The 14480-nt window shown below is 39.3% G+C and overlaps 1 protein-coding gene and 1 long non-coding RNA gene across 2 annotated transcripts in view; one reads left to right on the forward strand and one right to left on the reverse strand.

Moving 5' to 3' along the window:
* The window catches only part of LOC117955107, a 22158-nt gene extending 16782 nt beyond the window's left edge, over positions 1 to 5376 (reverse strand). The window contains exon 1 of the long non-coding RNA XR_004658961.1: positions 5353 to 5376. This is a non-coding gene — a long non-coding RNA (uncharacterized LOC117955107). The remainder of the gene's footprint in view (positions 1 to 5352) is intronic.
* The window catches only part of rhbdl3 (rhomboid, veinlet-like 3 (Drosophila)), a 50284-nt gene extending 36989 nt beyond the window's left edge, over positions 1 to 13295 (forward strand). Inside the window, exons 6-9 of the mRNA XM_034889271.1 lie at positions 5791 to 5903; positions 9764 to 9864; positions 10589 to 10649; positions 11283 to 13295. Of these exons, the coding sequence (XP_034745162.1) occupies positions 5791 to 5903; positions 9764 to 9864; positions 10589 to 10649; positions 11283 to 11554 (547 nt within the window). The 3' untranslated portion in view covers positions 11555 to 13295. The remainder of the gene's footprint in view (positions 1 to 5790; positions 5904 to 9763; positions 9865 to 10588; positions 10650 to 11282) is intronic.
* Positions 13296 to 14480: the final 1185 nt, after the last annotated feature.

Consider the following 14480-nt stretch of genomic DNA (forward strand, 5'->3'; position numbering starts at 1 on the left):
AGAACTGTATCATACCTGCGTCAAGGTGCTGAACCTGCGGGGTCTGGCTGGGCTAAGGGAGTCGAGGTGGACTGAGTTATTTGGTCCTGATGGTTCCCCGAAAGGCAGTTGGAGAGCCCGGTACAAGCTGCCCGTTGAAAAGCGGGCAGCAGACCTCCAATGGAGGATTGTGCATGCTACAAACCACTACAGGGCGCACATCGATCCCGAGCTGGGGGAGGGGTGTAGTTTTTGTTCTGAAGTGGAGACTATGGCGCATCTGTTTGTTGTTTGTCCTCGGCTGACTGATGTGCTGGAGGTCACTAAAAGGTGGGTTCAGGGTTTGGGGGAGGTCTTTTCTTTGGAGTTGTGCATTTTTGGTCCATGTTACACAAGGTCTAAGAAGGCTGTTCACGTCCTGTTTAATTTTTTGTTTGCTACGGCAAAACTGGCCATCTGGCTGTCCCGTAGAAATAAGGGGCAGGGGGTGGGCAGTGTGGAGCCAGCACCGATGCTGAAGGGGCTGGTCAGGGCCCGGCTACGGGTTGAGCACTCTTATTACCAGCTGATGGACAATTTGGTGGGTTGGGTTTTAGTAGTGTGTGTGGGCTGTAAAGGGTGTGTTGTGCTCCGTGGGGGAGGGGGGGAGTTGGTGCTTAGGTTTTGACTGGAATGTAACACACTTTTTGTATTGTTTGTATTTGTATAGTTTGTTTGTTTTGTCTTTGTTTGTGGATTGTTCTATGATTTGAAAATGGTCCAATAAAGGGACTTTTTAAAACCAAACCTCTCCTCTCCTCTCCTCCAACAAGCACAACAGACTATTTTATTATCAGATCAGGCCAGGTCATCCAGGTTTAATTAACCTTCTGGATAAATGTAGTCTCAGGCAACAGTGAGAACTAATAAAATGGTAATTTAATTAAGGAGAACCAGGAGGTGCCGGGGAGAGATGGTAGGGATGACAGTGTGTGGTTAAAAGATGAGGAAGAAGGAATTAATGGAAGGATTAAAGAAGGGAGGTGGGATGTTTGCACTTATCACACAGGAAGCCTGTGGGAATTATAATTTGCCCACTAATATGTGCCCAATTATATGTGTAAATGGTTTATTTATCACTGACATGGAAACATCAATAACATCTTTCTAATAGTAAATCTTATCACTTTGGTTTTGCAGTCATTGTGAGCCGCTCACTCTCAGTATCTGGTAGGCGGACATGTTTATAGCCAAGATAGTGGGGATGCAGTGAAAGATTCTGAGTTGAATCCTGACTACTAGGAAAAACCTGACACACTCTTATGATGATAATAAAAGTTCTCTAAATTGCATCATTGCATTGCTTTTTAAATCCATATTGAGTGCATTTAGTGGCCTTCATTTCTTTTAGTTAAGCAGACTTTTTACATTTTTGTTTCAGAAATATGCAGTGCTGATCAAAAATGACTTTCAGTAATTGAGGCAGAATAACCATTCCATTACTGAGTTGAATTGGATCCTTTCTGGTGATGGCACAGAAGAACATACATTGGTCATTATACATGCGGGCTGGCTTAACCAGTTCAGCTCATTTGCTAATGCTGATACAGGAACCACTGGAGAGAAATTAATTAGAAAGCACACCAAGACAAATTCCTCAATTTCTTTTTCTAAATTGTACAAGGAATCCGTACAAGTTCATGTAATTAATCTCTGGATGGTAAAGGTGGTGAGCAGGGAGCTTCATAAGTGCAGCTAAAGGTAGTGTGACAGCTAATGTGGGTCATTCAAATGGCACAATTAAAGATAAGATTATATTACCCTTAAAGAAATAGAACATGTTCTATATCTATGGTTACCCTTCATTATTAGTCCAACAGTGAGGAATATTTTCAGTGTTACAGCAGCAAAGGGAATAGTGCATAAACCACAAGCATGAATAAAAATACAAGATATAGGGCCTAATAAAAAATTTAAAATGTAAAATAGCAGTAATAACAGAAGAAGCCGTAAACAGTGAAAAGATAAATATAATGGTTGAATTCACAGTATTGGACAGACAGAATATTGATATTGTACATGAGTGATTTGTCAGTTGTAAGGAGCAGTGTTTGTTATAAAGTCTGACAGCAGCAGGAAAGGAGGACCTGCGGTATCTCTTCTTTACACAACACGGGTGAAGCAGCCTTTCACTGAAGGAGCTGCCCCGTAATGTCAGAGAGTCTTGAATTTAGATCCAGACCTGTGTCTTTATTTATTTATCTATAATTACCTTTGATACTAAAGAGTGACAGAAAACATTTGCGCAAGGTTGGAATAACAAAGGCCAAGGACACACACACACACACACACACACACACAGACACACACACACACAGGCATCTACAAACCTTGTAATCCCATCAACAGCTCAGTAGAACTGATCCTTCCCAATTCTCAACACTAAAACAGAGTGTAAAAATTGGTGCCAAAACATCCCGTAACAGAGTATAATGCAGACACTCTTTTTTACCTTCTCTCTCACTCTCTCACACACAAAAACTGTGTTGGTATCAGCTTTGCAAACTTTAAGAAGATTAGCTTCCTGCAAAATTAAACCATGACTCTAAACATTTTGCAGGAAAATATTTTTTTCTAGTTGCATTTGTCCCACTTCTGTCCATTGCTCATTATTTCTGCAAAACGGGGCATACAAAAATTAATGATACTGTTTAAGTACATTCTGAAGTCATGTTTGTTTTTTGAGTGCATAACAATCTTTTCATCACTTTGATGCAGCTGAGACATTAAAAAAAGGTTTCAGTTCAGTGCTTGAATTGTGCCGTCAACTTAACTGATCAGTGAAAGTTCAGCTGTAGTTTGGCGAGCAAGTGATAAAAAGGATTCAAACAGTGCTTTTGTTGAGTGCCATGAAAGACCATGGTCATCTGGACACAATAGATCCTCTCATGGGTATCCACAGATCTGCCTGACAGTGCAACCCATCCCTTACAGCCTCATTAGCAGTATAGAAATAGATAGCCTCTGTCATCTGGAGTGGAGTTGTCCTTGTGCATTTGGACAGGCCTCTCTCAGCTAATCAATATCCCACATTGTCTCCCTGATTACTGGAACGATCCCCACTGTATTGTAGTTGAAGGTGCTGAGTTGGTTTAAACTAAATAGACCATTGGTCTTGTCTTGTTTCTTTCCTGTTTGTGTTGGGGAAATTGTGTGTACATGTGCTTGTTTGTTTGTGGGAATGTTAGTATTAATTTCTAGGATGTAGAAGCTATTTGTTGAATGAATGAATGCACTGACAGGACACACAACATTCAGTGGTTCAGTTTGTTAAACTGTTGAATGGGAAAAACAGGAGAATCATCTCTCTTTCAGCAATGTAAAAAAGAAATGACAGTATGATTCAGACAGAAAACAGAGGAGGGGAGTGATTGAAGCAAGTGAGAGACAATGATGAAGATTTTGAGAAAGAAAAACAGGACTGTGACACCCTAATGCATCTGTGCCTTTGGTTTGGCTGGAAGGACTTTCTAGCCGTGTGTGTGTGTGTGTGTGTGTGTGTGTGAGATGAGTAGTTTGTGTGCGTGTCTGTGTTTGTGAGCAAGCATAATACGGGCTTTGAAGGAATGCCAGGTGATTTGCCTGATGTGTCTGTTTTGAGGCCTGTCTGTTAAAATAAACTGAGTACCTGCCTAAGGTTTTTCTCTATTGTTTCTTTTGTTATTTGTCAAGGGATTAGTGCCTTTTTCTTTTTGCTTTTTTATCTTGGTTGCCCTTTTAAAGTATTTCTGGCCATGTCTGCACAGTGAAAATAGTTTGATATATCTTGTTTTCCTCCTTTTAGAAGACACCATTTGCTGCCATTCACTCTTGCAAATGTGGAAAATAACATGAACCTAGGATTTGATTCACAGCTTCTGTAATATCATTGTATGGTGCCAGAGTTGAGTGTGTGTTTCCTGTTACTTATGATTCATGGAGGGATTGGAAGCATGTCGCCTGTTCAGTTGTAATACATTTGTCTTTGAAGCATTATACTGAAAGGGGGGGAAATTTGTTATTTTCAAGCTACTTGTGAGTTTAAACAAAAATCTAGATGGATGCGTCATGAATTGAAAGAATAGATAAACATTGGTTTAACTCTAATAATCAAAACTGGGAAGTTCAACCCACCTTTCCTTTACATAAAGACCATAACTTGATGCAGAAAAGGCATAAATTGTTGCAGACAAATCCACCAGAATGCAGAAAATTGTGTTTGACATTCAAAATTTCAATTATACTAAAAGTGGAGATCTTAACTCCCCAAATGTTGAACCCAAAGTTATGATCCTTCAAGTCTCAAAACTGACACAAATGTAAATATTTACTATGCTAACTTGCCCACTCTTTTTTTCTCATTAAAAGTTTCAAAGAATGCATATGGAAACCTTTGCAGGGTTGATTTACTCAAATTACAAAGAAAAATCATTGTTAATGTGACGGTACAAGGAATTGAGAACCCAAATGCAGAAACAGGAGAGAGTGATCCAATGATGTTGAAGTTTATTTAATGAAAACATGGAAATGCCAAAACAAAGTCCAAAATCCAAATCTCAAAATCCAGGAGAAAAACAAAAACAAAAACACAGACTCACAATGTAAGTCAGATCGCAGGGAAGATTCAAACATTGAACACACCAACAGGAACACACAAAAGGAACTGATAGGAGACAAAGGGAACACAGAGGTTAAGTACAAGAGGTGACGAGCAAACGAGGAAAAGATGATACAACAGGTGAAACAAAAGGGCGGGGACGACAATCACAAAGGCAGGAAAACACGGAAGGTAGTAAAGTCAGACAGGACTAGACAGCGAAACAGACTATCTAAATAAAACAGGAAACAAGTCAGACACAAGACAGGAAGTAACACTAGGCGACAAGGGAGGACACTAGGAGTATAACTGAAAACAGGAAACGGAACAACTGCACAAACATGACAAAACAATAACAGAAGCTCAAACCCAACAGAAACAATACCAGTATTTTCTGTACTAGTATCTTAATCAACTGAAAATGAATCGGCAACAGTTGTGATTAGCTTTTAGTCATTCCAATTGCTTCATCAAGCAAAAATGGCAAATGGTTGTTGGTTGTGAAGATTTGTTATTTTGTGTGATTAGTATTGTTGTATTTAACATATCTGGGATTGTTTCTTTGGAAAAAGCAAGACATTTAAAGATTTCACCTTTGGTTTTCAAATCAACAGATGAATCACTAGAGAGTAATTTTTAGTCGCAGACAATTTTGGTTTTATATGCCTATGTTTTGAGATATCCATCTTTGAAATTTCAGCTAGCTTAATACAATGGAAATTGTGAGTTTACAGCATTGAAAACACATGTTAAATTACAAAAGCAATGTGTCTTTCCTGAAACAGCATGCAAGTTGATCTGAAAAATCCATAGAACACGATGTCAAGAGTTCTCATAGGGATTACTCTTCAGTAAAAAGTAGATCTAAGGAAAAACGTTCACTAGATGTTCTGTGGATTGTTCCAGGTAACTGGGGAAATGCCTTTGGAAAGACATTGTTGATTCAGTGTAATGTTTTAGTATATTGAGCACAATAAACAATGCTCAATGGGAACTTTTCACACTATTGAGGTACATTAGTTCATGTTGTTCACTAAATTGAATTGTATTTTACTTTATTTCAGAATTGTGTATCATCTTTGTAAAGTTAATAAGGATATTTTCAGAATCAACAGCTAACACCAAATTATCATAACTACAACCATCACTTTTTCTCTGATTCACGTTTTTTACATTATTATTTTTACTTTTTACAGGATTGAACACCTGAGCTTGAACATGGCCATGCAGCTACTGGTGGGGGTCCCTCTAGAGATGGTCCACGGAGCCCTGCGGATTGGACTGGTCTATGTGTGTGGTGTGCTGGCAGGTGGGCATGTGGTCTCACACACAACAATTGCAATATCAGTCCTTCTCTACTCACTGCTTATATTTCCATCCCTTTGATCTGCACACTCCTTCTACTACAGAGACAAACACACACATGCACGCACACACACACACACACACACACACACACACACACACACATACACAGTAATAATGAAATAGGAAGGGGTAATGTGTGAGTTAGGGATGAAGAAGAGATGGAGGGGAGATTTAATAAGCTTGAGAGAGTTTGGAGAGGGAGATATGAAAAACATAGAGATGGGAGAAGAGTGGAGGTGCGATTTAGAAGAAACAGAGTGATTAAATACAAATGGGAAAATATTGCAGACATTACAGCTTTGAACAAAATGTCACCGCTCCTTTTCTACATCCGTATCAACATCAGGCACAAGTCATGTTCAGCCCTCTATATGAAGTCAGTATTTCTGTGTGTGTGTTTTTGTGTGTGAGGAACCCTTTTTCTCTTTACTGAATCAGTACAAACTAAGAAAGGCATCTTCTCCACTGTGTTCCCCAAAACAAACATTATAGGCATTTAAAAAAATACTTCATTCCCAAGTACAGAGGGGGGACACTTTTAGCTATAAATTAACTGGAGTGGAATCCTTGAGCTTCTTTTTAAAATGAGGGATTGAGCGTTGTTGGGATGGAAACATTATGCCTTTTGGAAGTGAGTGAGTGTGTGAGCGAGTGAGTGAGTGAGTGTGTGTTTGTGTGTGTGTGTGTGTTTGGGGGGGGGGATGGTCACAAACACCCTGGGGATCCCAGCTGTGGTGGCCTGGCCTGTAGTATTGACCTTGCATTGAGATGAGGAAGAAATGCGGTATAAATCACACACACTTATGCACGCCCACAACCGAACACACACAAGTCTGCTGTTTTAATTAGATATCGACCACCAGCAGAAAAGGGGAGGCTGGGGTGTTTGGGTTCGTTGTGTCTGACTGGGCTTTTTTGTTTTTAACAGCAGAATGACTGGCCAAAGTCACAATTCTCAGATCATTCAGCATTTTTTGTATTTGTGGCATATATCGTGCATCAATGTTTTATAGGCTGCAGTTTTATGTATGATAATTGTCATGGCATATTTGACTTTATTGGATACTAAACAGTATAGAGACAAGGAAAATAATAATTTAATTCCTAATGACGTGCGCTCTTTGAAAAGTTTTCTTTAATTATTGGAATTTTTTTAATGGTTAAGTTTATTGTTCAGCTGGATATAATAATATCCTGCCTAGTACACAATCTTTGCCATAATTTGTTAATAACCACATTTTAGAGATCATTGGCAAATTGGCAATAGTGTTAATATCAGCTTACACAGTATATTGTTTATTTAAATTAATTAATTCATGGTTTTACTCAATATCTCACAAGTTTGTTTGTCTGTGTGTGTGTTTATGTTAGTATGTTCATCAGTAAGTTAAGACATCATTATTTAAACATACTTCACTGTATACAGTACATTTCTCACGTTCTTTTACTTAATGTCATTTTAGCAGTTTGTCTTAATTCTTGAGCATTTCCAAAAAGAGGCTTTACATTTACTACGCAATGACACTGCCAGATTGTGTGAAGAAACAAAACAAGCAATAGTGAACAGACAGGGGCTCAGCTGGCACATTCAGGGGTCAAGGCAGATTTCAGAGGTCAAGTGATGAATGAGAGAGAACGATGGCTTTGTAGGGCCAACACAAACTCTGACACTTTAATGGACACAATGGACCCGCATGGAAACACACAAGTACTCACATAATGGACACGAGACAAGTACATTGACACAAAATACAGAGGGACTAGAGCATAAGGCAGGTGTAGCAACAAGTGTACAAGAACAGAGGATCAGACACAAAAACAGACATTTAGACAAAAAAGTAAACAACAAAGAAAGGGAAGTCACACAAAGTCAAACAACAGACTTAGCTATTGCACATGACTTTGTAGATTCAGTCAAGTTAACGGGCAGCCAAACTGTTGACGTTTTTTATTATAAGCACTAATGTGCATTATTCTTCCCCCTCATGTTCCCAGTTCTTTCTCTGCGGTTTGGATAAACAGCCAAGATAAATGAGATGCCACTTTCTTTAAAAACCACAGGCCTCCTGGGGCCTGCTGAGGGACTATGAGAGACTGTGTCCTTCTCTGTGTGTTTGTGTGCACAGGCAACCAAGCTAAAATAATGTTATCAAACCAAGTCAATTACAAGGATGGAAGTCAGCCTGCCCAGACACACTTCCTGTAAACACAAGAACTACAAAGGTAGAGGGGACAGAACCAGGTGTTTAAGTTTGTGTGTGTGTGTGTGTGTTTGTAGAGGAAGGAAGTAATGTTGAGGGCTTTAGAAGCGTGTAACCTAGAGAGTAGCAATCTTTTTAATCAATTAATTTTATTATTGAGTCATGGTTCAAACTGGATGCGTGATTTAAATGTATTCATAATTAATTAAAGCTGCTACCAAATTTCTATAATGCTTAATATTGAAATAACTTGGTTTTATTTATCAAGAATCGATTCAGAAATGTAATTGAATTTAAAATAATAATAAATAAAAACAGGTCAGTGCCATGAAGAAAAGAGAAGGGAAAGATACACTACAAAATGAAGAGTGGATGGAGTGGGGAGAGAGAATAAGCAAATGAAAGTGTTGTGTTTGCGTAATTTAATAGTCCAACTAAGCACATCTCTATCTCTTTTTTTCTTTTATTCTGTCTCTCTCACACTCACTCACTCACTCACTCACTCACTCACTCAAACAGTGAGAACAAATTTCTGCTGGTGAATTTAAATGTCCTCGCATTTAAACATTTATTTAATGCTTCATTGGATCTTTTGTGCTCTCGTTGAATCAGTACCAAGGTACTAAAGAGAGCATTGCCTGTTTGTAGCAACCCAATTTGTATGAATGCATTTGTTTTACATAAAATCTCACTGTGTGCTGGTACAGCATGAGCAAGCATCTATTCATGCTATATATAATACACCCACATTAAATAGCGAGTAGCAAAGCGGCCTTGATGCCATTGAAAACAAATGTTTTCAGTTCACAAATGGTTACAGCTTGTACAAAAACAGTTTAAATTAGTCAGTTAGTCACAATGTCTGCCAGTATGATCCTCTAAAGGAAAAAAAAATAAAATTTTCTGCTGAATAGTGATAGCTCAGACTCAAGGTCGTAGCACAAATTTCATATAAATAAAGTAGTTCATCATTTAATATTGTATTGCATTAAAGGATATTTGCACAAAACATATTTTTAATCATTTATTCCCCAAATTGCCAACTTGTCATGCAAATCTAGTTGAGTAAACATTCGAACACAAGCTCTATGAAGCAGCTGTTCTAGAGATCTCGATCATATTGCGTGACTTTATCATCAAAAGAAGTTTGCACGGATGATATTTTTCCATTTTTTCTGAGCACTTCAAAGACTAATCAATATTTTGATACGAACAATGGATCATAGGGGCGACCTCTAGCTCACCCAGTAAGAGCGTGCACCCCATGTAGGCTGAGTCCTTTGCAGTGGTCCGGGTTCGAGTCCGACCTGCGACTTTGCTGCAAGTCATCCAACATCGCTCTCCCACCTTTCTTGTCTATCCACTGTCACTATCAAATAAAGGGAAAAAGCTCCCCCAAACCCCCCCAAAAAAAACAAAAAACAAAAAACAATGGCTCACATGAGTATTTGTAGTTGCTCGCAGTGATGAATTATCACCAGACTCTGCACTTCACCTCAACTCTTCCTGGGTCTCTTGTTGCTTTTTCATGATATGGATAATACAAGAATGCCCTCATTTGTTTATTTACCTCAAGGATGTTCCTTTATAATCACTTTAGGGTCGTTGGCGGTATCTGTAACGGATATGACAGCTCCAGTGGTCGGCTCATCTGGTGGAGTATACGCTCTGGTCTCCGCACATTTGGCCAATGTAGTAATGGTAAGTTTTTGAGTGCATCTGTGTGTAGATGATTTTCACATCACTCATCACATTATCCTGTGACTACAGAGCATTGCCATTGACATCATCAAAGCAGCAGTTTTTTTGGACCCAGCAGGTGCTGCTCTATCTGCAGATGCCATACATTCCTCCCCATCAGTTTTTCTTTTTCCCCCAAAGATCAGAAAGTGTGTGAGCGGGTGCATGACTGAAGAAATCCCTTCCCACCGCACTCCCGACGTCTGCTCTGTTTGGTCAAAAATCCCCATATTGTGGGTCATCACAGACACATTAGACACAAAGGCACTTAAATGAACCTCCATTATGTGTATTAGGGTACTTATTATGTACCCTGCCAGATCCTCCGCAACATTCTTCTTGACGTTCGGATAGGGGAGTTTGTCCTCCTCTCAGCTGAAATCACATTATCTAACACAGCATGAACAGCTTGGGGGTCAGAGTGGCTCTAGGGCTCTCAAAATTGACGTGAATTGAGACAGAGGGCGAGATATCATGTCATTCTATCTGTGTGTGTGTGTGTGTGTGTGTGTGTGTGTGTGTGTGTGTGTGTGTTTGTGTGTGTGTGTGTGTGTGTGTGTGTGTGTGTGTGTGTGTCTGTCTGAGGAGGACTTGACCTTCTAGTGCAGTTTGTTCTGTCTTTATCATCACAACTTGAAAATTATCTTCTGCATTACTTCATCCTCTCTTTCTCTCTCTTTTGTAGAATTGGTCGGGAATGAAGTGTCAGTTTAAGTTATTTCGGATGGCTATGGCTCTGGTCTGCAGTAAGTCTCAATAAAGATGCCACACTCCCCTTCACCTCATCTTAAGAATTATTTTTCAACAAACGACTTGTACTTTTAATCTGCTTGTCATGATAGTCCATCACCAGAATTTAATATTAATCTTTAATCTGTTTGTGAGAAGGAGAAGACAAACAGAAATTAATTGCTGCTTGACACAATGTATAGTAATTTGTTAGAAAAGTGGTGGGTTGCTTACTTCCACAATGTTTGAAAGCGAGTGAGCTGCTTGCTAGCTTGTGACCTTTGACACACCCACAACAATGAATAAATTCCAAGTTTATCTTTACCAAGTTACCAAGTTAATATGATAATTCAGCACTGTGAGTGGTGCAAATCTAGTGTGCATATCTAGAGTATCTTCAAGAGTCTTTCTAGTAAAACATTTCCTCTTTCAGTTATAATCCCTCCACCACAGCACAGAAACACTATCTATGGAACACAAACAGGGACCTGTACAGGGGCTCAATGTCCCAGTATAGTTGTTGGTAACTAAATTAAAGTAACTCTAATTATTATACCTCATAGAAGAGTTTTTTATTACATGTTAATACGTGCAGTAGTTGCTAATATTGTGTTTTCTCTTCTCTCTCTCCCTCTACTTACTGCTCACAGTGAGTGTAGAGTTTGGTCGGGCAGTGTGGCTGCGGTTCTATCCACCGGCCTTTCCTCCATGCCCCAATCCTAGCTTCGTAGCTCACCTGGGAGGGGTGGTGGTTGGTCTGACGTTAGGTGTGGTAGTATTGCAGAACTACGAGCAGCGACTCCAGGAGCAGTCCCTATTTTGGATCTTCTTCTGCGTCTACACCTTGTTTGTGCTCTGTGCCGTCTTCTGGAACATCTTTGCATACAGCTTGCTTGATGTGCGACTGCCCCCACCACCTTGACTTGCTTATTAGAGGCAGACTAGACTCTGTATCTCTTTTTTTCCTCCATCAGTAGATCCCTGACCGCCTGGCTGGATGAGTCAGCCCTAATATTGTGAGCCTCATTGTGTGGTGATCGGAGTCATCTGACAGCCACCCTCTTCCTTGCATCAGCGATCTGATGCAGGAATGCACCTGACATGCAGCAGCCCTTGCTGTCGGTCTTATTATACCTTTTTCTGCCCACCTGCTCCCTTTTCTGGTTCAGTATTACAATTGTTTCCGTTTACCATACAAGCTAACCTACATCTGCTCTTCGTCTACATCTCTGTTGGACGTTTGTGTCAAGAGTATCAGTCAGTGGGACTTTTGTTGACAACACAAGGACAAAAGTCAAGACAAAACAGGAACAAACAGAAACACTACTGTCCACATGGCTTAACCTTCTCTGCCTCATCCTACACAATCCAACGGTGCCTTCTCATGGAGATGTGAGCCTGATAAGTATTTCTGCACAGTTGCCTCTTGTGTGGGGTGACAATAGTAACGCCCTGCAGTATAACCCATTTTCAGACCGAAGAGTTCGTCATGATCCCGAAATCTGCCTGCCCCCTCATCATCAGTAAATTAAGAATAAGGTCATATGAGAGTAACCTCTTTGTTGAGTTGATGTTATGTCATCATTACGAGCAGCTCATAAACATGAAAGGGTTTAGATTAAACAGACAGCATGATAGCTAAACCTCTCCAAGTTTGAGAGGATGGAGTATATAGGCTACAGCAAAAGTTATTATGAAAGTACCTTTGAAGGAGGGTGGGTTACTTGCCTTTAGACTTTTTTGTGTGCAAGTTGTGTGGTAACTGTACCATTGTGCATACAGATAAAGACGCAAGAAGCAGAAGTGCCATTCAGACTTTTAAGCTTTCAAAAATGATGCCAAAACATTGCTACAAGCATTTGTGCAAGCAAAAATACATCAAATTTAGTCTGTAACGAGTCAGTCATACGTATCTACTGTAACAGAAAATGTTCATAATCTCAAGAAAAAAAATTCTCTCACTCACATCCTTTAAACGACAGGTTAAAAATAGCAAAGAAGTGGCAGAAGTTTATTTATTGATTGGCGGGGTGGTGAATTAAGGCAAAGTTTAATTAGACTAATGAAAACACTCACCTGTGCCAATCTAAATAAATCTAGTCTGTTTTCTCATTACCAAACATAGAAGAGCAAACATGCCTGACCTCAACTACATCTGGGCTGAGCTTGTTTCACTCTCACATCAGGAGGCATTTGGTGAAAGAAGAAAAATCAATGCTCCCTCATTAGTTCTTGTCACAATGTAAATTGTCAATTGATTGGACCGGGATAGAAAACTACCCCAGCCCTAAGCTGCAAGTCCCAAACTGTACTCTAACCTCATGTTACACTGGTAACTGCTTTGCACAAACATTATTATGTAATTATATACAGATTAATATTTTAACATGCATTTGTTGTTGCTGATTTTTCTTGTTTTTAACTTTGTGAAATTGGTATGTGTACATTTTTTTTGATCTGTCTGCATCGTGATATGTTAGCTATATCGTGTATGTACACTATTTATTGATTGGTTAAAAATGGTCTGGGGTTGTATGTAATAAGGGCTATGACACAGAAGTGAGAGAGGGATAGATTTCTGATAATATTTTAACATTGTGCAAATTTTGTAGATTTGATATGTGCATAAAGTAGTTCATTAAACAGTTTTATACAGAAAAAAATATAACTTTAAATGTTGCCCTCATTTATATCGGTTTTAACTCAGGTCACACACATTCACATGCACACATACAAACATACTGTATACGTTTTGTTTAAAATTCTTGGGACAGGAATTGCCCCCCCGATTGTGCAAAGAAAAGTGAAAGCAAGTTTCCAGCATTGAAACCAGATTAACTTTAAACTCCAACCCCAGTGTTTAGAGAAAGCTTAGAGTGGAAAACCCGGGTGGAGAAGCAGACATGAAAGTGATCAATGAAATGTGTGAGCATACAAGAATCAGCAATAATTCATTCCGAGAAGGGACTCCTAATCTGTCACTGAACGTCTCCTCTGTCTAGCCTGTATAACCATACGGAGAGTAGCGGCTTTGTAGGCATACAATGAAAAATTCATTAGGTGGCCAAAGAAAGCTGCCTCAGTTATGTTTCCCCATCATAAATCTCAAATTTGAAAGGTAATCCTTCACCTTGGTGAGAAAGAGAAGACAAGTGAAGCTGCAGGGAAAGAAAATCTGTGTGAATGTGTATTTGTAGTGTATCTGCATTTATGCTGCCTGCTGAGGGCAGCACTTGTTAGAATTTTGTCACATTTTAATTTGCATTTCACTTCTTTTTTAAGTTGCATGCAAGACGTGGGACTTAGGTTGACAGGTTACACATATAACCAATGTTTCTAACAAGCTGATGGTGATGATGATGTAACGGTGTCGTTGTTGGTGTAATACTTATTCATCATTCAAGAACTTTTGACATAAAAGACATGTTGGTCACTGCACATCAGACAGTGCCTTGGCTAAAACCCCATTTATACATCTGGTATCAAAATCCCATCTCTTTAGCAGGGCACGGGCAAAAGTATGTGGAGACTGGTGCAAATTACACCTACTGTATGTGTTATTTATGAACACCTCATTCAAATATTATGAATAAATTCATAGTTCACTCTTCCTGGTTGCTGGTACATTCGCCTATTCGCCCACATTAGTGAAGTGTGTCACAATTTATCCCTAAGGTGTTGGATAGGGTTGATGCCAGTGATCTGTAACGGCAAATCTACCACACATAGGAGACCAAAATAATAGTGAATCTATTGGAATGTCAATAGAACAGAGAAAACCATGAAAAAGCCTCAAACTAAAAGAATATGTTGAGAAGATTGTCCACGTACTTGTTTCCATGTGTAAT

This window comes from Etheostoma cragini, chromosome 2 (assembly GCF_013103735.1).
Source record: "Etheostoma cragini isolate CJK2018 chromosome 2, CSU_Ecrag_1.0, whole genome shotgun sequence".
NCBI classification, from domain to species: Eukaryota; Metazoa; Chordata; class Actinopteri; order Perciformes; family Percidae; genus Etheostoma; species Etheostoma cragini.